Raw genomic sequence first — 23056 nt, 5'->3', positions numbered from 1 at the left:
CCACCACCATCACCACCACCACCACCACCAACTTCATTTTGAATAACTGTTCTTAGCTTTCATTTTGTATGCTAATAATTTCTTGACTTATATAGAAATATTTCCTCCTGATAGGTTGCTTTCTGCAATGGAGAGCACTGCTTCTTTAGAGAAAATGCCTGTTGCGTTTTCACTTTTTGAACATTATGACGACAGCTCGGCAAGAAGCGACCAGATGTTAAAACAAGTGGCTGGTAGGAACTTCAATATATTATTTACCTTGATGAAATTTGACAGTTTTTTTCTTATTTGTTTTGTAAAGTTTTTGAACGTAAGTAAATATAACTGGAAAAAGAAAAATCTTAGCTGTAAAAATTTAAAGCTAAATTCTGAAATAAAGCGTGAGACTAGCAAACCATTTCAGTTATAAACTGCATTTCCATTTGAAGCTTTGTGACTGTGCTGGGATATTGTGGAGGTGGAAGGAAGTAGCAATGGAATCGAAGGGTCTTCTCTCTTTTTTTTTTTTTTTCCTTTTAAAAGAGGATTTCTCTCTCTCTTCTAGAGATTATTTGCTTCACGCCAGCAGCCAGGTATAGAAGGAAAGATAAATCAAATATTTTCATATGTGTTGAACAGATTTTTCTTTCTGAGTGGTTTTCCCCTCTTCAATTGAGTTCTTTTTCCTTTTTTCAAACTAAACAGATTAACTTAGAGAACTAACAGCTCTGCATCATGCTCTGTAGCCAGGAGCCTCCTACTCAGCTGTGAAAAGCATCTTCAGAATATTTTTTAATGTGCTATTTTAACAAACAAGACAATGACATTTCTTTAGATTTTTCAAAGCTGCTGTGTTTCAGTGAAGTAACCAAGTTCCACTTACTGTAAAATGTACTTAGATGCCCTCCTTAAAAGATGCTATAGTCTTCCAAAGCAAACCTTAAAGACAACTTCTGTTTTCAAATTGACAATTAACTTTCATTCCTGTGGGAAGAGTTTTAATTTAGTAACTAGTAAAAGGTTACTGTGTCTTTAAAAAAAACTGAAAAACAAAAACCACCCCGCCCCCGCAAAACCCATCAACCCTATATAAAATGAAAAATTCAGTCATTTGTCCTAACGGGTTTTCTCTAGAAATATCTCAGAACAAAAGGGTATTTTCTTGTAATGTCTTTAAGAAGCATTTGAATAGAGCAGCGATTGCAAACCAAGAAATTCTGGTCAAGAAAGTAGCTCTTTTGCTTTTAAGGGATTCGTTATATGCTGTTGTTCATTTAGAAGGATATTCTTTTGAATATCTGATGGGCAATAAGAGGGCATTTTGTATATTTTAGAGGTCACAGAGTTAAATTTGTCACAAAGTGTTAATGATTCATTCAGAAACAGTGCAGGTGGCAGTCCCAGTAGTTCTAAACTGTTATGGGGAAACTGGTCTCTGAGATATAAATGCCACTCGTTGTACATCTGCTTCCCAGAATTGGAGCCCAGGGTGTTGACTTGCTGCTAGATAGCTTTTGCTCATTTTGTGACCAACAACATCTCTCAGCTATAAAGTCCTCACCGGATGCCTGAAAAGCTAATCTGATCACTGTAATAAACAGATACAATAGGAAAAGGATGTAAACTTTATGATGAGAAACAGAGCAGCCCCTAACATTTCTTCCGTGCTTACATGATGCCTGGCAGTGTGGAGACTGTTATCTAATTAGACCGTCATCTAATCTCACAGCAACTCTAGGAGGTAGGTTTTATTGTTATTCCCATTTGACAGGTGAGGAAATAAAGGGAACAGAGAAACGCCCTAGATATTGCCCTAGATACACAGCTATTTGGGGTGTGTGTGGTGAGTGGAGTTTGGCTTCAGAGTCTTTGCACTTGAACCACTGCTCTACACCAAAGAGGCTGAGTGCACTGCTGTGAAAGGAGGGGTAACTATAGATTAGTGACATCCAAGGCTTCCTGGACTCTGCTCCTAAGACCTTTTTTTTTTAATTGTGGTAAAATATGCATAAAATAAAATTTACCATTTTAACCATGTTGAAGCCACCATCGTACAACCATCACCACTAATCCATCTCCCGAATTCTTTTCATCTTGCAAGACTGAAACTGTATCTTTTTTTTGCGGTACGCGGGCCTCTCACTGTTGTGGCTTCTCCCGTTGAGGAGCATAGGCTCCGGACGCGCAGGCTCAGCGGCCATGGCTCATGGGCCCAGCCGCTCCGCGGCATGTGGGATCCTCCCGGACCAGGGCATGAACCCGTGTCCCCTGCATCGGCAGGCGGACCCTCAACCGCTGCGCCACGGGGGAAGCCCTGAAACTGTATCTATTAAATAACAGCCCCTCATTCCTCCTGTCCCCACCCCGTCCCCCCAGCCTCTGGCAACCACCATTCTACCTCCTGTCGCTATGAATATAAAGTACTCTAGGTACCTCATATAAGTGGAATTATGCAGTATTTGTCTTTTTGTGACTGCTTATTTCACTTAGCATAATGTCCTAAAGTTCATCCGTGTTGTACCTTGTGTCAGAATGCCCTTCCTTATTAAAGCTGAATAAATTCCATTGGATGTGTATACTGCGTTTTGCTTATCCATTCTCGATTCACTCATCAATGTACTTTTGGGTTCCTTTCACATTTTGGCTACTGCAAATAATGCTGTTCTCCTGGGGACTTTTTTTGAAAGCTCGGTTTAGTGGGAATCTGTATCCACCACAGGTACTGAAGTGCAGGTTGATCTAATGCTTAGCTTGCCGAGCATGACAGCTCTTTATGGGCACACTGTCAGGCAGAGGGAATCCATGGGGTGATGCTGTGCCTAGCTCCTTAGCCTCTGGCAAAGAAGCCTTAAAATCATTTTGCATTTTTTGGCATTACTCCTACTCAAGTTTATTACTACAGAAGCGTAAATAGTATTGCTAACGTATAAAATCTGAGTTTCAGATGTCCTTTTGCCACACAGGAATTATAAATCCAGCCAACTGTTATTAGATTACATCTATGGAATATTCATACTCCCAGAATACTTTGAAGAATAAAAGTGGTCCTTGTTTTGAAAAAAGATGTTTTAATTGTAATGTTTTTAAAGGAGTAGATTAAGTACAAAATTATTTCTAGCCTACATTCTTTACTTAATTCCCTACAACTGCTTATTCCTTAAAATTTGTTGATTTGGGGGTCAATTATCAATTTTAAGTTCGTTAAGTTACCTGAGAGAGAGATTTTTGAAAAGATGTTGCCAGTTTTAAAAAGCAGCTATAGCTCAATTTATAATTCATAGAGAAAAAAAGCAGCATTTTCGTTGTTCATGCCTCAAGAAGTTCTCCAGCACTGCTTCAAAGATGATTGATAATAGTCAATCTGCTTGGCTCTTCCATAAACCTGGGCAACATGAAAATTTACTGAACTACATTTATCCGGATGGACTCCTTTACAATGTGACACTGATTTCCTGCTGGGAAGACAGAAAAGTCAAAGATAGTATAAACGAGTCTCTGAACCACTATCAGTCCTTGCGGAGGTGCTCTGACAGGCAGGCTTCCTGCCTTATCATGCAGGCTCCCAGCATGTCGTAAGTCCCAGCATGTCCCATCTTCAGGGGCTTCCTGCCTTCTCCCCTCCATTTTCTGTGCCCCTGAAAAAGGCCATGTTGCTTTCTGAATGTTAACACCAGTTATGTGTCAGATACATTGCTAAGCACTTAATATACATTATCTTGCTTTTTAAAACAACCCTGGGAGGAAATGGTATTATTGTCGTTTTCCTATTTTTAAAGATGGAGGAACTGAAGCTGAGATAACACAGCTCCTAAGTGGGGGATCTGGCATTTAACCTTAGGCCAGCCTCTCTGCTCCAAAGCCCACTCGCCCACTCCCTTATCCTGCTTCTCATTTTTCATAACTGTGTATTTCCTCAGGTCTTTATCTCTTTATTGAATCTTTTCAATGTGTCTCTTTTTGTTCCATTTACTAAATTTAGACCCATTTATTTCTTCTACTTTCCACTTTCCTGTTGAACTAACCTTTGTTTTCTTTCCCTTCAGTGTTGACTTTTAATAAAGTAATCTCATAAAATTTGGCCTGTATTATTTAGCAAGCTCATCCCTCAGGAAATTGTTGACAGGAAAATAACAACACAAATAAATTTAAAAACAGGACATCTTTTCAGCTATGGGAATAACCTTTTCCTCTAATTTGTAAACTATGTTCAATGCTTTTATATCTCAAAAAATTTGGAGGAGAATTGTATAGAAGCTTGATTTATGGTGTCGTATATGCTGTTAATGTCCAATATGCATAATTATAAACCTTTGAAATCTCTAGTAAAACACTTGAGAATATTGTTGTCTTTAAAATTCAGAACAATGGATTTATACTAGATATCTAAACCTTATATTTGAATCAGTTAATAGGGTACCGTTTCCCCCATGTAATTTTTACATTTTGTTTTAAAAAGTTGTAGATATAGTCATGTTGGAGATGGAAGAATGGGTTAGTAGTTTCAGAAAAGTGTCTTTTGATATTTTACTCATGCAAGTCTTTGTCAGCCTTGATGATATAGCACCTATAGCTAAAAAGGGTTTCATTTGTCTCTATTTGAATATAGTTTCTATACTGATGTAGAAGGATACAACATTGGTTATCCAGCAATGCGTTCTCCAAGTTTTGTTTTGAAGGAAAACCAAATCATTTGATGAATCCTCTAACTTGTATAAGTTTATTGCTCTAAATATAGGATTACAGAAGAATATTATCAAGTGATCCCACTGGGAGATCCATTTTTTGTTTATTTCTATGTATATTATATGTATATATGTACACATGCAGACAAGACACTTTGGAGGGTGACACACTCAACTGTAGCAGTGGTTGCCTCCAAGGAATATCCTTAGGGTTGGGGGCTGTTGGGAACAAGGTAGCCCTTCCAGCTTTACTCCATGTACTTCTGTATTGTTTCCATTTTTATCAGTAAGTACAAGTGACTTTTGCAAAAAGAAAAAGAAATCAATCAATAAAAGCAGCATTAGTGATAATAAATCTTGCTTATATTCCAGTTCCACAGCCTCCTAGATTAGAACCTCAGGAACCAAATTCTGCCACTAGCACAACGATTGCAGTTTACTGGAGCGTGAACAAGGAAGATGTCGTTGACTCATTCCAGGTTTACTGCATGGAGGAGCCGCAAGATGACCAGGAAGTAAATGGTAGGATTGCTAACACAAATTCAGATGCATATGTACATTTCTATATCTTAATGTGTAGTATTTAAACATATACATATTATGACTCTTTCCACAAAGCACTTGTAGCCACTTACAAAAACAACAATGAACCAACAATCGTATAATGGAATAACATGTAAGCAAAATTTGGAAATCAGGATCAAGGAAAACAAAAATGCATAAGTATCATCCTAATGATCAACATGAATACTGTAATTGAAATTCAGATTTGGCTTTGAGTATTCAGGTTAACAGGAGAAATTAAGTGATTCTCATTTTCAGGCAGGAGGTAATGTACCAAAGTGTTGAAAACAAAGTTTCAGTCAGTACTGAAGTCTAAAAGACAAGTATAAAGTGTGCCACTTTGTAGAGGAGAAATGAGCTGTATATAGGACACTGTCCTCCACAGTAATTTTAGTGCAAATGCCGCATTGGATGTCACGGTTGGCATTTCTCAGATCCACCTTTGATAAAAGCTGAAAACAACCTATAAAGGTAAATTCAGAGTTCACACTTCTCAAGGCATGAGAAGACTGTATGGTGTAGTCTTCTGGTGTCCCGAATGAATGCGAAGATAGAGGTGAAAGTGCTTAGGAGGGTGAATGGGTGGCACGTCATATAGTTGAGCCTCTGTAGATATCTCTAGGACCTCTAATAAGACCTAGAAGCCAGGCAGTTTGAGGTTGTACTTCCTGATGAATCAGAGCTGGGACTGCTGGCATTCTGTGTTGCTTGTTGAAGATAGACCCATGTATTTTGGAAATCAGATGAGCATGTGACAGGACTGACATGGCATAGGACCCCCATTTGTAATAAGGAATGAATTATAATGTATTTCACTGTTAACCAGTATTTAAGTCTTTTCAGATGTCATATGGTACTTATTTAAATTAGGAAAAAAGTAAGAAAGCAACCATAGGCATATTGTAAAGTTGGCTAAGTTTGTCTATAAGAACTCCTATCTTATTGGGGACCTATTACCATATACCTGTCACAGCACAGCAAGGAAAGTGCCCTTATCCACATTTGCAAATGAGAAAACTGATGTGAGATTAAATAATTTGCCCAAGACCACGCAAGTTACTCGGGACCAGGGCAGGTTTTAAATACAGATCTTTCAGACTCCAAAGCTTATGTTTTTATTTGCTTGACTCTGTGTTTGTTCTGTTATACCACACTTCACTGTGTATATCCATTTATATCATGGAACTGCATGGCTCTCCAAGACTCCTCTTGACAACTGTTTATTTCCTGGAGTGCTTTTAAAAAGTGCTTCGCTGCCACCGCCCCCCGACCCCCCGCACCATGCCCCACTTACCTGTCCTGTGTCTCATTCATTCCATGCCTTGAACTCTGCTGATGCCAGTTCATTAATCTGATGGTCTAGACTGTGATACCATGCTGTGAGTAATAGGTCTCCAGTAACATATGTTATGTGCTCTGTTAAAAGGAGTACCAGGCCAACAGGACTTAGCCTAAAAGGATAATTCCATTGAAAACTGCAGTCACAAGTTCTAGGTTATGGGGAAATGTTTTTCAGTGTATATGTCTTTATGACATTATTTAAGCCAGACTTTCTGCACAGAAAGTATAGCTCATTGGGAAAGAGAGATGCAGTTGAAGAAACCTTCTGAGTTGAAGATCTCTTAAATTTACTTTAAAAGGGAACAATCTGGGTTTCTTAACTGGAGGGGTTTTGAAGATGTAACATCATAGAGTAATAAGAGAGGATAACTGGAATTACCATAGGCTAATTTAGAAAAGAAAATTGTTCTTTTAAAAGGAGAGAAAATTTCAGTAAGAATAATCAGATTGGCCCAAGGGGCAGGTGTTCAGAATGTTATTGAGTAATATTTACTACTAACATCTTAAAAATAATGTAAGTAATTTTAGGAAATGTCTTGACTAAACAAAGTTATTTCTTAGAATAGTTTATGCTCTATCAAAGGTGTTTAAGTATTTCTATAAATTGTGGAAATCTCTAGGTGAAAGGATTCTGGAATTCATGAGAAGGAAGCAGGATTTGAAACTTTGAAAACCATACTGAATACAAATGATTTACTAATCTGTAACGACGCTTTTTAACATCATAAATTTAGAAAACATGGGATTGTCCTTATTTTATTACATACTCTCCTGAAATATTGGTGTTGCTTCTTAAGAATTTTCTTGAGAATGTATTACTGAGATTTAAGTTAACATAAACTCTGCAATTGTAGTATGTGCTATTGAAATGTTACTTTAATTGCAGAATATGAAGCTCAGGATCTTACTAATATGCTATTAGTATATTATTATACTATATTAATATTATACTATAATAATATACTATACTATTATTTTCTGGTAAGTGTTCACAAGTAATACTGTGTCATTCTAAATATCTTTCAGAATGCTGTTGCTTTAAGTGTTCTAAAGTGCTGTCTATCACACAGTAGTATCTGTTAAGTTTATCAGTTTGTGTTTCCCACTGAAAAATGTGTCATTTTTCCAATAAATATAACTTTCAACTAACTTAGGAAGTTACCCTAGAGTTTATGATTGTGTTTTATGCTAGATTTGGTAGAAGAATACAGAGTGACGGTGAAAGAAAGCTACTGCGTTTTTGAAGATTTAGAACCTGACCGATGCTATCAAGTATGGGTAATGGCTGTGAATTTCACCGGATGTAGCCTGCCCAGCGAAAGGGCAATTTTTAGAACAGGTAAAGAGATGTTAAGGGGGTGTTAGGAGGCAATACTCAATTCTTCACAGACTATTAAGATCAACCAATAAGCATTTGTTAAGCACCTATTGTGCGCTGGGTATTATGCAGTGCTGGGTTTACAACAAGAAATAAGACTGGACTCTTCTCACAAAGCTCATACTCAAGTGTGGGAGACACAAAACAAAAGATTATAAAAAGTGTGTGGTAAGGGCTGTGATCCACAACACTCCAGAGGAGTATCTGAGACAGGCCAGGGCAGGGACAGGGTCAGGAATGGCTTCCTAGAACTGATGTCTGAATGGAATCCTTAAAGGATCAGTAGGAATAATGTGTTAAAGGAGTGTATTCCATTTGAAGAAGACAAATGAGCACAAGTGCCCAGATAAGAAAGAGTATGGAGTGTGCAGGATACAACAAGAATTTTGGTATTATTTCTTTGACTTAAAAACAAGGAGAGGGGAGACATGAGATGAGAAAGGCTAGTGTATAGAGTCCACATTTGCTAAGGTGAGAAGCTCAGGCTTCCTCATATAGGTGCTGGGAGACCCCAAAATGTTTCTTAGCAATGGTATTCAGCTGGGAATGCATTCCCATGATGGAACCTTTTCACAGGGGGCTGAAGCAGGTGTAGGATAAGCTGAGTTTGCATTGCCTTTAAGATAATTCTTTTTTTTTTTTTTTTTTTTTTTGCGGTACGCGGGCCTCTCACTGTTGTGGCCTCTCCCGTTGCGGAGCACAGCCTCCAGACGCGCAGGTTCAGCAGCCATGGCTCACGGGCCCAGCCACTCCGCGGCATGTGGGATCTTCCCGGACTGGGTTACAAACCCGTGTCCCCTGCATTGGCAGGCGGACTCTCAACCACTGCGCCACCAGGGAAGCCCACCTTTAAGATAATTCTAACTGTGCCTGCCCTAGCCTGTCTTGGATACCCCTCTGAGGCAGTTAACTTACAGAAAGGTTTATCCTTTCTTCTTGCCTTTTAAAACCAGTATTTATTGAGCACCTATTGATGGCAAAATCATGGCTAACTTTTGTGTAAAGGAAGGGGACAAGAATACTTTTATTTACTTGTATATGTATGAAGAAGCTCTGGTAGGATTTATAGGAAGCTACTTCTAGAGACTGTTTGGGGATGGGTAAAAACTGGGCAATTTGGAAGGCAGGGGTGAGAGGGAGACTTTTCACTGTATACATTTTTATACCTTTTGGATTTTCAACCCAGAATGTATTTTTTAGTCAAAAATTAAAATAAAATCATGCCCAAGCATTCTTCCCAGAGTACCAGGGAAGCAGAACTGCCATAGACTGCTCCACAATTGACTTGGTTCTCTCTCTGCAGCGCCCTCCAACCCTGTGATCTGTGCCGAGGACTGTACTGTGTGTTGGAACACGGCCACCATCCGATGGCGGCCTGCCAACCCAGAGGCCACTGAGACCTACACTTTGGAGTACTGCAGACAGCACTCTCCCGAGGGCGAGGGCCTCAGGTAAAGATCCCTCTCCATGGGGAGAGCCTGGGGTGCCAGGAACCCAGCTCAGGCCTCCAAGCTAACCTCTAAGCTTATGCCCACAGAGGGAGAAAAGCTTCATAAAATCCTCCTGAGCTAATTAAGCCGTTGACTTGATTTGCAATTCCATCACTATTCGTCAATGAACTCTAAGTTTGTAATAAACACATGCTGCAATGCAGAATAATCACTCCCTTGTAAGAAAAATATGTGTGAATTTTAGTAAGATAGAACATCCTTTGAGGTATATTTAACTTGAGTCATTAGACAGGATATATGCGTACCTTATCTGCTTTTTAGTAGTTAGATCAGAATAGGTACCACCTAACTCAGGAAACTAATAGCGAGCTTGTATATAATGTAAATTTGAATGTCTCTGTGATATACTGGTAATATAAAGGACCTAATGACATATATATTACCACAGAGATATACCTGCCTCTTCAAGAGCATGAAGAAGCTAGAGACTTTTTCTGGAAAAAAGAAATTTAAAGCTCTCTCACTAAAATTATGAAGCTAAAATGTATCAATAAAGGGCTGTGCATCCAGAGGACCTTTGGTAAATGTTACTTCATTTACTGTTACTTCATTGACTTCTTAACCTCCAATCCATGGCAATAGGGCAACTTTGTGTTCCATGATGAAGAGTCAAATCATTATTATTAATATTCATATTTTGATAGGGATATTTTTAAACCAAATTTACTGAGATAAACTATTTTGGCAGGATATGGAACTTGGAAATAATGGTATGAAATTAGACAGCTTTTTAATAAAGTGTATTATTTAAGCTCTTGATTATTTTCATTATCAATCAACAGCTGTTTATTTAGTTATGATTTGAGGTTTCATACGACTGAGCAATAATTATAGTTTCTTTCAAGTATGTGAAGGCAGGCTTCACAAAATAATGATCAAAGGACAAATTAATGTTGGGTGGAGTGTGTATAGGTGGGATGTAGACATTTCAGCAGAAGTGAGAACGTAGTAAATGTACAAGAAACAACATATCTGTTAATGTGCCAATTGCTAGAAGGCAGGTTTCAATGATCAGCAAATAGCCGAGAGGTTAACTCAGAGAGAGACAGACAGACAGACAGACCAACAGAGACAGAAACAGAGAGACAGAGGAAGAGAGAGAAAAGAGGGAGAGAGAGGGAGACAAAGACAGAGACAAAGAGAAAGAGATTATAACTGGCTTCTATTGAGCATTTACTATGTGCCAAGTCACTATTCTAAGTGCCTTATGTATGTTGCCTTATTTAATCCTCAAACGAACTCTGAGAGAAAACATATGCTTTGAGACGCTAGCAGCTAGTGAGTGGCAATCAGGATTCAAACCTTGTTTTGTTAGATTTCACAGTCCAAGCTGCTAACCACTGTTGAATGTCACCCAGGAGAGTCCTGGACATTCTCTGCAAAAGACTCTTGATGCTAGGAGAGCATTTGGTCTGGAGTGCCTGAGTCCCAGGGCAATCTCTCCCATCGTTCTTCACCATCAGTGAGGAAAGCCCAGTTCTTTCTGAGGCAAGATGAGACTGTGAAGGAATGCTCTGAAGTGACTCATCCTTGTTATAGCATCGGTCCCCAGCTGACATTTGCATAAATAATACCAGCACAGTTGGATTCTTAAATCAGCAGAAATCTGAGAGAAACCCTGAGACCTAGTAGCCATCCCACTGAGGGAACTGTGATGTCATCTCATAAATGCGGCTACAGGGAGAAGGGAATGGGGGGATGGAAGGGGGAATGGCATCACCGAGGGCCTTCAACATGCCAGGAGCTGTGCTAAATCTCATCTAACTAACCCTCTCGACAATTCTAGGAGGGAGGTCATGACTTCCATCGAATGAGACTCAGGGAGGTTAAATAATTTGGCCAAGGTATTAAATGACGGAGTGAGAGTTTGGAGTCAGGATGCACACTCAGGTTTGTCTTATTCTTTCCACTAGTTCTAAATCTTGTGTCATTACACAGACTGAGTTAGCATACCTTAACAGCCTGACAACTGGAAGTTATCGTGTATCCTGGGTTTCCTTTGTCACACAAAAAACATAGATGTAAAGAGAGAATACAGTACCATTCAAAACCCCTTTAATTAAAGTTTTTCCTTTCTCTGATCATCCTGGGGCCCTCAAAAAAAAAAGTCCATTTGATATCAACAGGGAATAATGCATTCCAAACAAATCCTTCATCAAAGCCAGAGAAATCATTGACGGTTCCATTTCCAGGGAAAAAATGGCCATCCACCAATTTCATTAAGACAAAAGTTGAGCTTATTAAAACACGACTTGTCATTAGTTTATCCCTTTGAGACTTTGCCAGTGGGTTCATTTTTATTTTTCTTGCCAAAGGAGAGCATTTGAGAGGCTGGATAAGCAGAAGTTTGTAGAAGTTACGGAACACTACAAGAATCCTTTGTTATTGAATGGATGTGGTCCAGCAAACTAGAAGTGAAGGGAAATTCCACATGCAGAAGGCTTGTTGACAGTTCGGGGCTGTGTTGGAGATGGAGCTCTTTTCCAATTAGGTGCTAAAAGACCCCTCAGTGCCAGGAGGTAGAATGGTATGTTCAATCCACAGCTCAGGGATGACTCTCCAGCCTCTCTGGATCCCTGCTGAATCTTACAATAGGTAATTTTTTGAGGCAAGCACAATTGTGTTGGCCACAAATCACTACCCTGTGATCCCTCACGAATACAAGAAACCTCAATGCCTTATACCTCTGGTTGGCATCAACAGACTGTGAAATAATTCATCCTTAATTTCAGAGTCCCAGTGCTGCAAAACGCATCTGTATCCCTTTTGTTCTCCAATTTAAGAGTTCAGGAGGGAAGGAAAATTCTACTCTTCTGGAGTAGCCATGTGTCTTAGGTCTTTGACCATCTGGTTCTTACAGCCAACTTTAAAACATTCCCTACAATGTCTGATGGTTCAAAACCCTACAAAACATTAACTATTTACTATCATCTATATGGCCCAATCTCTAGGATGTCAGTTGTAGACAGCTAGTCAGACAGTAGAATTGATAAACAAAGAACCTCAACACTTGATTACCCCTAGCCAACAAAGGCAAACAATCCCTACTGTTCCATTCTATTAGAACCACATTCTTCACTTTGTTTTTCTGCATAATTAAAGTCATTTTGTGTCTTGGAAAGAACAGCAAGCCAAGGATTGTCTGATCCCGCTCACTTGTTGGCTCCATGAAGGGATTATTATTTAAAGTGGCAGCGTCAGTGCCTGAGACAGCATCTGGCATATTGTAGCTGCTCAATACATATGTGTTACCTGGATGGGTAAATATCATCAACATTGAACACATAATATTGACACCAACAAAAAAAGTTAAGTCAGCTTTGAGGATAATCTCCTCTTCACAATGGGAAAAAACATAAACTGTGCCAACAAAGTAAAGAAGAATGGGGAATGAGTTAATTTTAGTGCTTGGATACTTAAGTAGGAGATAAGACTAGTCTAACCTGTGGACTGGAAGCCTTTTCATGGATCATTTATAGGGAAGGACACTGATAATCTAGTTGATCCATTGGTTACATAACCCTTACATACATTTTAGGTTCTATGCAAAACCCCTATTCTAAATCAGATGCAAAAAGAAAAGAAAACAAACCACAAAAGAAACCCCACAAAAAAATGGGTAAGGACAGGAACCTTATCTATGCAGCTGTTTATTAAAGGTCTATTTAATGAGTGAACGAGTAGATGAATGATGGCATTAGCCGGTCTCCTTCTGCCCTTGCCAACTCCAAGTCCTCTAACTGGCTGGAATCTCTAGCAAAGGAGAGATGGAGAACCCAACAGGACTAAGAACTAAATGAATTTACATCTCTTTCTCACCCTCAATCCCTGAAAAGACAGACAGACTTAAAAGCTCCGGTCTGGAGTGGGAAGAGAAGTTGAAAGGAAATGAAAAGGGAGAAAAGGATGAGTAATATGAAATTGCACATACACACGTGGAGGGCATTGATTACCCTTTAGATTAGGGAGTCTAATTTTGGTTGCCAGAACAGAAACACATCCAGCTTCGGACCTGCATTCACTCTCCCGTATGATGGCCTCTAGAAATTCCAATCTAAGACCAAAGTTGCTGGTTAACCTCTCAGAGTAGGTGTTTGAATGCAATGTGCCTACTGTGCTCCGAGTTCCATGATGTGGTGTCTGAAATAGCCGAGCAGTTGCCTCCATTCCCTCATCCTTACAGAAGACACATTTGCATATTTTGGTGTGTGGGCACTGAGGCTCTGTCCCAGCAGTCGGCCCCTACTGGGCTTGGGGGTGGGCGGGAGTGACAATCCCTGGCTTGTGTGCGGGGGCTGAGGGAGCTCCTACTCACCCTTTCCTGTTTTTCTTTGAATGCTCTCCTCAGGTTGGGTGGGCTCAAAACACTTGCAAAAATTTTCCACCGCTCTGCTGTTTCCTCAGCTGTTCTGTCTCTCCTGTGTGGAAAGAAGTCAGCAGAACTGTGGGTGGAGGAGGGAAAACTGCGAGAAATATAGTACAGGGCTTAGCTGTGTAGGCTGTGCAGAAAGAAGCTGTGTACTGAATGACAAATCTGTGAGACTCAATACGCCACAGAAGTGGTTGGTAGTGAACTTCCTGCTCCCCAGTCGCGGCCAAGGCTGTGGGCAGGGAGACCCTCCCGGGCCACCCTCCCTGGGAGCCTCCCCGGCGTGGGTGAGGCTCTGGGTGCTGGACTCGTGAGCTCCTGCTTCTAGCTTTTGGGGTTACACGTGATGGGACAGGAACAGGATTGCCTGTCACAGCTGGGTATTCTAGCTGGGGATGACTGCCACTTTGTCCATATAATAAGGACAAATAAGGGTGAATTTCCTAATGAACTTAGTGCTTGAGCAGGAGATGAAGAATCCCGGAATTTTTTTCTTTTTAAAAAGTTTTTACGAAGCTTTCAGCTGGAGAGGTGATGACTGACCATAGGGCCAAGGGCAAATGATTTGACCTTCTCCACAACCTATGGGTAAAAGAGGCAGTCATTCCTGCCCTGTGCTTGCTTCACAGGGTGACAGGAAGGACAACTGACATGACTGGGAGAAAATGCATTGAGTAATTAAGAGGTAATAGACAATCTTCATATGGTATTGTTTTCCTGACCCAAGTTGTAATATTCCTCTTCAGGGAGCCCTTGGGAGAGAGAGTTACCTGAAGATAATCCACCCCCCCCACCCCCCGGCTCCCACTGAAATTCTTGGCATTCAGCTTTTTCTAAATGAATTTTCTTCCCAAATGAATCTGACTTAACTTTGATCATTGAAAATCCTATACACCTCCTGGTTGTGTAGTAAAATATCAGTCAGTGGAAAACCAGCCTATTCCTTCACTTCTAACGTATGATCTGTCAATTTCCCAAAGTATTCTAGTTCACAATAAAAGACCCAGGCACGCTAGAGCCACTAAAAACAACCCTGTAAGAGCAAGAGCCAGGTCACGCAGAAGGAGGTTGTATCAGAAAGCATAGGCTAAGAACAGTACCTCAACGGAACATACAATTTGAATATGAACTTCCTGGCAGCTAAAGTGAAAACAGGAGAGTGGGGAGAGAGAGCAAGAGGGAGAAAGAAAGAGATTACATAACTCATCTTTTTTTTAAATAAAAGGAAACACAGCACTTCACTAAGAGAGACAATTATATTTCTTGACATTCAGTTCTAAGATGAATTTTTCACGTAGATCTTTATATAAGGGCTATTGAACAAGATAGTAGTGATTGTCTTTAAGAACAGTTTTACAAAAGATGCAAAAACATTCCCTATGTAACCATTTTTTAAAGGGGCTCTTGAAAGCACAACGTTAAGTCGCCATTCTGTGCCGGCAGTTCTATGGGACCTCAAGTAATTGTCCGCCTATGTGACCTTTGAGTGGTAAAGGAGAGCTTAGAGAATCCAGAAGAATGAATGAATGTTACTAGGCTCCTGGGATTCTCTGCCTGAAATATAAATGGTATGATTCAAACTTGGGAGGGTAACTAGCTACAGAGAAAACAAAGCTGCAGGATCCTTCTGCTGGAATCCTTTGGCTCTCTTTGATTTTGTGCGAGATGCTAATTACAGGAAAGCCTAAGTTCCGTGCGTCAGCAGGATTCAGCCCTCATGTTATGTTTCTATACTATTATGAACTAATAGTGATGTTTAGTTACCACTGAGTCTCATAATATCCTCATTTATCAAATGAAGAATAGTCCTGTTCAAAAATTTTTATCTACCAAGTTTTAAAAAAACCCAAAAGTCAGTATATAAAGAATGTTCTTCTTAATCTTGATTTAACCAAAATTTTTCATCTTAAACAAAAAATTCCATGTTTATGGTTAAGGTTTTATAAATGGCTTCCAATAGCTAAAACCATTTAGTTAGCTGTTCTCGTATTTCATGTTGTTTATGTTCTCATGGATTTTTCTTCTTTTTTCCTGTTTCTCCTGCCCACCCCTTCTCACCCCACACTATCTTATGATTATGTTTTTCAAACCCAACTGATCATAGAAAAACGACTGGGATGCTTGTTGGAGTTTATATTCACGGGCTCCTCTTAAGAGATTCCAATTCAGAAGGTCTGCTGTGCCCAGGCAGGTATGGGGAACACTACTTTACTAGCTGGTCCCCATAGGGCCCAGCAGTGTGCTCTGTTCACAGTTCACATTAAATGGTGTTGATTGACTAGCTGAATGTTGGTGCTGCCAACAGTAAGAGCCCACTGTGTTTTTAAAAAACAATTCATACTTAGCCATCTGTTGTGCACTGCAGTGACAGCACCATCTGTAGGCTGCTTCCAGGAGTCACGGCACTGGGTTCCTCCATATTGTTTGTACACATGCTGCCCCCTTTTCCTGGGAGAAAACATGTGTAGATCCAGGTATTAGACATGGCAGTGCAGAGGACAGCCACTCCTTGTGGTGACCAGCCCCTCAGCTTACCTTGAGCACATGTACACCCCTTCCTTCCATCCAACACAAATTGTTGAATTATAAAATTCCTAGAGAAGTTACTTTACAGAGTTCCAACTAATGTTTGCATTTTGCAAACACATTCAACCAACTCCTGAACTTGTAATATAGCTCTAAAAGTTAATTGTTTAATTAATTTTGGATAGATAATGCATACATATGGTACAAATTCAAAAGATACAAAAAGGAATACAGTGAAAATTGTCTCCTTTCTATCTATACTTCATTCACTTAGTTCTCCCCAGAGACAATTACTGTTATCTGATTCATATTTATCTTTTAAGATAATCTGTGCATACACAGCATCTATATTTTGTCAACAAATGATAGCATACTATATATATATTTCTACCACCTTACTTTTCTTGTTTAAAAATATTTCCTGGTATCTCATGTCAGTACAAATGGAACTGCATCAGTTTTTTAAAAAACAATTCTGTTGTAGTCTAAGACTGTAATTAATTTATTTGACCAGTTGAGAGGCACTTAAGTTGTTTCCATTCTCACAGAGAGTGCTGCAGAAAAATCCTTGTGCATATATCGTTTCATACATGTGCAGGTATATCTGTAGGATAAATTCCTAGAAGTACCGTGATTGGTTAGAAGGTATGAACATTTTGAATTTTGATAGATATTACCAAATTGTCTCCATAGAGGCTGTAGCTGTTTACACTCTGGCTAGCAACATGTAAGTGTGCTTGGTTCTTCATACCTTTGCCTACACAGTGTGTGATAAAACTTGACAGTGTGATAAGTAGAAAATGGAATCTGATTATAGTTTAATTGTGCATTTCTGTTATTAGGTTGAACATCTTTTTGTCTGTTTCAGACCCATGTACTTCCTTTTCTATGAACTGTTCATTTCCTTTACCCATTTTTTCCTGTTAGAGTGTAATATTTTTTTCTTATTGATTTGTAGAAGCTCTTTGATTTATAAAGGACATTAGCCTTCATCTATGATATGAGTTGCAATTAAAAAATTTTTTGCCATATGTGTTTTTTTTTTGGCTAAAACAGCAGATATTTATTTTCAATTCTGGAAGCTCAACATCCAAGATCAAAGTGTCTGCAGAGTTGATTTCTTCTGAGGCCTCTCTCTTTAGTTTGTAGGTGACTGTTTTCTCTCTGTGTCTTCGTATGGTACCTCTGTGTCTGTGTCCTAATCTCTTCTTCTTTTTTTTATACATCTTTATTAGAGTATAACTGCTTTACAATGTTGTGTTAGTTTCTGTTGTAAAACGAAGTGAATCACCTATATGTATACATATATCCCCCATCTCCTCTCTCTTGAGCCTCCCTCGCACCCCTCTAGATCATCACAAAACACCGAACTTATCTCCCTGTGCTATGCAGCAGCTTCCCACTAGCTATCTATTTTACATTTGGTAGTGTCTATATGTCCATGCCACTCTCTCACTTTGTCCCAGATTACCCTTCCCCCTCCCCGTATCCTCAACTCCATTCTCTAGTAGGTCTGGGTCTTTATTCCTATCTTGCCCCTAGGTTCTTCATGACCTTTTCTTTTTAGATTCCATACGTATGTGTTAGCATATGGTATTTGTTTTCCTCTTTCTGACTTTCTTCACTTTGTATGACAGACTCTAGGTCCATCCACGTCACTACAAATAACTCAATTTCATTTCTTTTTAGGGCTGAGTAATATTCCATTGTATATATGTGCCACATCTTCTTTATCCCTTCATCTGTCGATGGACACTTAGGTTGCTTCCATGTCCTGGCTACTGTAAATAGAGCTGCAATGAACATTTTGGTACATGACTCTTTTTGAATTATGGTTTTCTCAGGGTATATGCCCAGTAGTGGGATTGCTGAGTCGTATGGTAGTTCTATTTATAGTTTTTTAAGGCACCTCCATACTGTTCTCCATAGTGGCTGTATCAGTTTACATTCCCACCAGCAGTGCAAGAGTATTCCCTTTTCTCCACACCCTCTCCAGCATTTATTGTTTGTAGATTTTTCGATGATGGCCATTCTGACTGGTGTGAGATGATATCACATTGTAGTTTTGATTTGCAGTTCTCTAATGATTAGTGATGTTGAGCATTCTTTCATGTGTTTGTTGGCAATCTGTATATCATCTTTGGAGAAATGTCTATTTAGGTCTTCTGCCCATTTTTGGATTGGGTTGTTTGTTTTTTTGATATTGAGCTGCATGAGCTGCTTGTAAATTTTGGAGATTAATCCTTTGTCAGTTGCTTCATTTGCAAATATTTTCTCCCATTCTGAGGGTTGTCTTTTCGTCTTGTTTATGGTTTCCTTTGCTGTGCAAAAGCTTTTAAGTTTCATTAGGTCCCATTTGTTTTTGTTTTTGTTTTTGTTTTTATTTCCATTTGTCTAGGAGGTGGGTCAAAAAGGATCTTGCTGTGATTGATGTCATAGAGTGTTCTGCCTGTGTTGTCCTCTAGGAGTTTTATCGTGTCTGACCTTACATTTAGGCCTTTAATCCATTTTTAGTTTATTTTTGTGTATGGTGTTATGGACTGTTCTAATCTCATTCTTTTACATGTAGCTTTCCAGTTTTCCCAGCACCACTTATTGAAGAGGCAGTCTTTTCTCCACTGTATATTCTTGCCTCCTTTATCAAAGATAAGGTGACCACATGTGCATGGGTTTATCTCTGGGCTTTCTGTCCTGTTCCATTGATCTGTATTTCTGTTTTTGTGCCAGTACCATACTGTCTTGATTACTGTAGCTTTGGAGTATAGTCTGAAGTCAGGGAGCCTGATTCCTGCAGCTCCTTTTATGTTTCTCAAGATTGCTTTGGCTATACAGGGTCTTTTGTGTTTCCATACAAATTGTGACATTTTTTGTTCTTGTTTGTGAAAAATGCCATTGGTAGTTTGGTAGGGATTCCATTGAAACTGTAGATTGCTTTGGGTAGTATAGTCATGTTCAAAATGTTGATTCTTCCAGTTGAAGAACATGGTATATCTCTCCATCTGTTTTTTTCATCTTTAATATCTTTCATCAGTGTCTTATAGTTTTCTGCATACAGGTCTTTTGTCTCCTTAGATAGGTTTATTCCTAGATGTTTTATTTTTTGTTGTTGCAATGGTAAATGGGAGTGTTTTCTTAATTTCACTTTCAGATTTTTCATCACTAGTGTATAGGAATGCCAGAGATTTCTGTGCATTAATTTTGTATCCTGCTACTTTACCAAATTCATTGATTAGCTCTAGTAGTTTTCTGGTAGCATCTTTAGGGTTCTCTGTGTATAGTATCATGTCATCTGCAAACAGTGACAGCTTTACTTCTTCTTTTCCAGTTTGGATTCCTTTTATTTCTTTTTCTTCTCTGATTGCTGTGGCTAAAACTTCCAAAACTATGTTGAATAAGAGTGGTGAGAGTGGGCAACCTTGTCTTGTTCCTGATCTTAGTGGAAATGCTTTCAGTTTTTCACCATTGAGGATGATGTTGGCTGTGGGTTTGTCATATATGGCCTTTATTATGTTGAGGAAAGTTCCCTCTATGCCTACTTTCTGGAGGATTTTGATCATAAATGGGTGTTGAATTTTGTCAAAAGCTTTCTCTGTATCTATTGAGATGATCATATGGTTTTTCTCCTTCAGTTTGTTAATATGCTGTATCACATTGATTGATCTGTGTATATTGAAGAATCCTTGCATTCCTGGGATAAACCCCACTTGATCATGGGGTATGATCCTTTTAATGTGTTGTTGGATTCTGTTTGCTACTAGTTTGTTGAGGATTTTTGCATCTATGTTCATCAGTGATATTGGCCTGTAGTTTTTTTCTTTGTGACATCTTTGTCTGGTTTTGGTATCAGGGTGATGGTGGCCTTGTAGAATGAGTTTGGGGGTGTTCCTCCCTCTGCTCTATTTTGGAAGAGTTTGAGAAGGATAGGTGTTAGCTCTTCTCTAAATGTTTGATAGAATTCGCCTGTGAAGCCTTCTGGTCCTGGGCTTTTGCTTGTTGGAAGATTTTTAATCACAGTTTCAATTTCAGTGCTTGTGATTGGTCTGTTCATATTTTCTATTTCTTCCTGGTTCAGTCTTAGAAGGTTGTGCATTTCTAAGAATTTGTCCATTTCTTCCAGGTTGTCCATTTTATTGGCATAGAGTTACTTGTAGTAATCTCTCATGATCCTTTGTATTTCTGCCGTGTCAGTTGTTACTTCTCCTCTTTCATTTCTTTTTTTTTTTTCTTTTTTTTTGCGGTATGCGGGCCCCTCACTGCTGTGGCCTCTCCTGCCACGGAGCACAGGCTGCAGACGCGCAAGCCCAGCCAGCATGGCCCACGGGCCCAGCCGCTCCACAGCACGCGGGATCCTCCCAGACCAGGGCATGAACCCGCGTCCCCTGCATCTGCAGGCGGACTCCCAACCACTGCGCCACCAGGGAAACCCCTCTTTCATTTCTGATTCTATTGATTTGAGTCTTCTCCTTTCTTTTCTTGATGAGTCTGGCTAATGGTTTATCAATTTTGTTTATCTTCTCAAAGAACCAGCTTTTAGTTTTATTGATCTTTGCTATCGTTTCCTTAATTTCTTTTTCATTTATTTCTGATCTGATCTTTATGATTTCTTTCCTTCTGCTAACTTTGAGGTATTTTTGTTCTTCTTTCTCTAATTGCTTTAGGTGTAAGGTTAGGTTGTTTATTTGAGATGTTTCTTTTTTCTTAAGGTATGATTGTATTGCTATAAACTTCCCTCTTAGAACTGCTTTTGCTGCATCTCATAGGTTTTGGGTCGTCGTGTTTTCATTGTCATTTGTTTCTCGGTATTTTTTTGATTTCCTCTTTGATTTCTTCAGTGATCTCTTGGTTATTAAGTAGTGTATTGTTTAGCCTCCATGTGTTTGTATTTTTTACAGATGTTTTCCTGTAATTGATATCTAGTCTCATAGCATTGTGGTCCGAAAAGATTTCTTAAATTTACCAAGGCTTGGTTTGTGACCCAAGATATGATCTATCCTAGAGAATGTTCCATGAGCACTTGAGAAGAATGTGTATACTGTTGTTTTGGGATGGAATGTCCTATAAATATCAGTTAAGTCCATCTTGTTTAATGTATCATTTAAAGCTTGTGTTTCCTTATTTATTTTCATTTGTGATGTTCTGTCCATTGGTGAAAGTGGGGTGTTAAAGTCCCCTCCTATGATTGTGTTACTGTCGATTTCCCCTTTTATGACTGTTAGTATTTGCCTTATGTATTGAGGTGCTCCTGTATTGGGTGCATAAATATTTATAATTGTTATATCTTCTTCTTGGATCGATCCCTTGATCATTATGTAGTGTCTTTGTCTCTTATAATAATAGTCTTTGTTTTAAAGTCTATTTTGTCTGATATGAGAATTGCTACTCCAGTTTTCTTTTGATTTGCATTTGCATGTAATATCTTTTTCCATCCCCTCACTTTCAGTCTGTATGTGTCCCTAGGTTTTAAGTGGGTCTCTTGTAGACAGCATATATATGGGTCTTGTTTTTGTATCCATTCAGCCAGTCTATGTCTTTTGGTTGGAGCATTTAATCCATTTACATTTAAGGTAATTATCGATATGTATGTTCCTATTACCATTTTCTTAATTCTTTTGGGTTTGTTATTGTAGGTCTTTTCCTTCCCTTGTGTTTCTTGCCTAGAGGAGTTCCTTTAGCATTTGTTGTAAAGCTGGTTTGGTGTTGCTGAATTGTTAGCTTTTGCTTGTCTGTAAAGGTTTTAATTTCTCCATCAAATCTGAATGAGATCCTTGCTGGGTAGTGTAATCTTGGTTGTAGATTTTTCTCCTTCATCACTTTAAGTATATCCTGCCACTCCTTTCTGACTTTCAGAGTTTCTGCTGAAAGATCAGCTGTTAACCTTATGGGGATTCCCTTGTGTGTTATTTGTTGTTTTTCCCTTGCTGCTTTTAATATTTTTTCATTGTATTTAATTTTTGATAGTTTGATTAATATGTGTCTTGGCGTGTTTCTCCTTTGATTTATCCTTTATGGGACTCTCTGTGCTTCCTGGACTTGATTAACTATTTCCATTCCCATATTAAGGAAGTTTTCAACTATAATCTCTTCAAATATTTTCTTAGTCCCTTTCTTTTTCTCTTCTTCTTCTGGGACCCCTATAATTCGAATGGTGATGCATTTAATGTTGTCCCAGAGGTCTCTGAGACTGTCCTCAATTCTTTTCATTCTTTTTTCTTTATTCTGCTCTGCAGTAGTTATTTCCACTATTTTATCTTCCAGGTCACTGATCCGTTCTTCTGCCTGAGTTATTCTTCTATTGATCCCTTCTAGAGAATTTTTAATTTCATTTATTGTGTTGTTCATCACTGTTTGTTTGCTCTTTAGTTCTTCTAGGTCCTTGTTAAACATTTCTTGTAGTTTCTCCATTCTATTTCTAAGATCTTGGATCATCTTTACTATCATTATTCTGAATTATTTTTTAGGTAGACTGTCTATTTCCTCTTCATTTGTTAGGTCTGCTGGGTTTTTGCCTTGCTCCTTCATCTGCTGTGAGTTTCTCTGTCTTCTCATTTTGCTTAACTTACTGTTTGGGGTCTCCTTTTTGCAGGCTGCAGGTTCTTAGTTCCCATTGTTTTTGGTGTGTGTTCCCAGTGGCTAAGGTTGGTTAATTGGGTGTGTAGGCTTCCTGGTGGAGGGGACTAGTGCCTGTGTTCTGGTGGATGAGGCTGGA

The 23056-nt window shown here is 39.0% G+C and overlaps 1 protein-coding gene across 2 annotated transcripts in view; it reads left to right on the top strand.

Annotated features, from left to right (window-relative positions):
* CMYA5 (cardiomyopathy associated 5) overlaps nucleotides 1-23056 on the top strand; it is a 103474-nt gene that overhangs the window by 64959 nt on the left and 15459 nt on the right. For both annotated transcript variants that reach the window (XR_004349436.1, XM_032629137.1), the window contains 4 exons: nucleotides 115-233; nucleotides 5034-5183; nucleotides 7759-7905; nucleotides 9248-9395. Coding sequence is in view for 1 of the 2 variants with exons in the window: in XM_032629137.1 (XP_032485028.1) it covers nucleotides 115-233; nucleotides 5034-5183; nucleotides 7759-7905; nucleotides 9248-9395 (564 nt within the window). In the remaining variant the exon portion in view is untranslated. The remainder of the gene's footprint in view (nucleotides 1-114; nucleotides 234-5033; nucleotides 5184-7758; nucleotides 7906-9247; nucleotides 9396-23056) is intronic.

The sequence above is a fragment of the Phocoena sinus genome, chromosome 3, assembly GCF_008692025.1.
Source record: "Phocoena sinus isolate mPhoSin1 chromosome 3, mPhoSin1.pri, whole genome shotgun sequence".
NCBI classification, from domain to species: domain Eukaryota; kingdom Metazoa; phylum Chordata; class Mammalia; order Artiodactyla; family Phocoenidae; genus Phocoena; species Phocoena sinus.
Note: the sequence above shows the minus strand (reverse complement) of the source record. Positions and strands in the feature narration are given on the sequence as shown.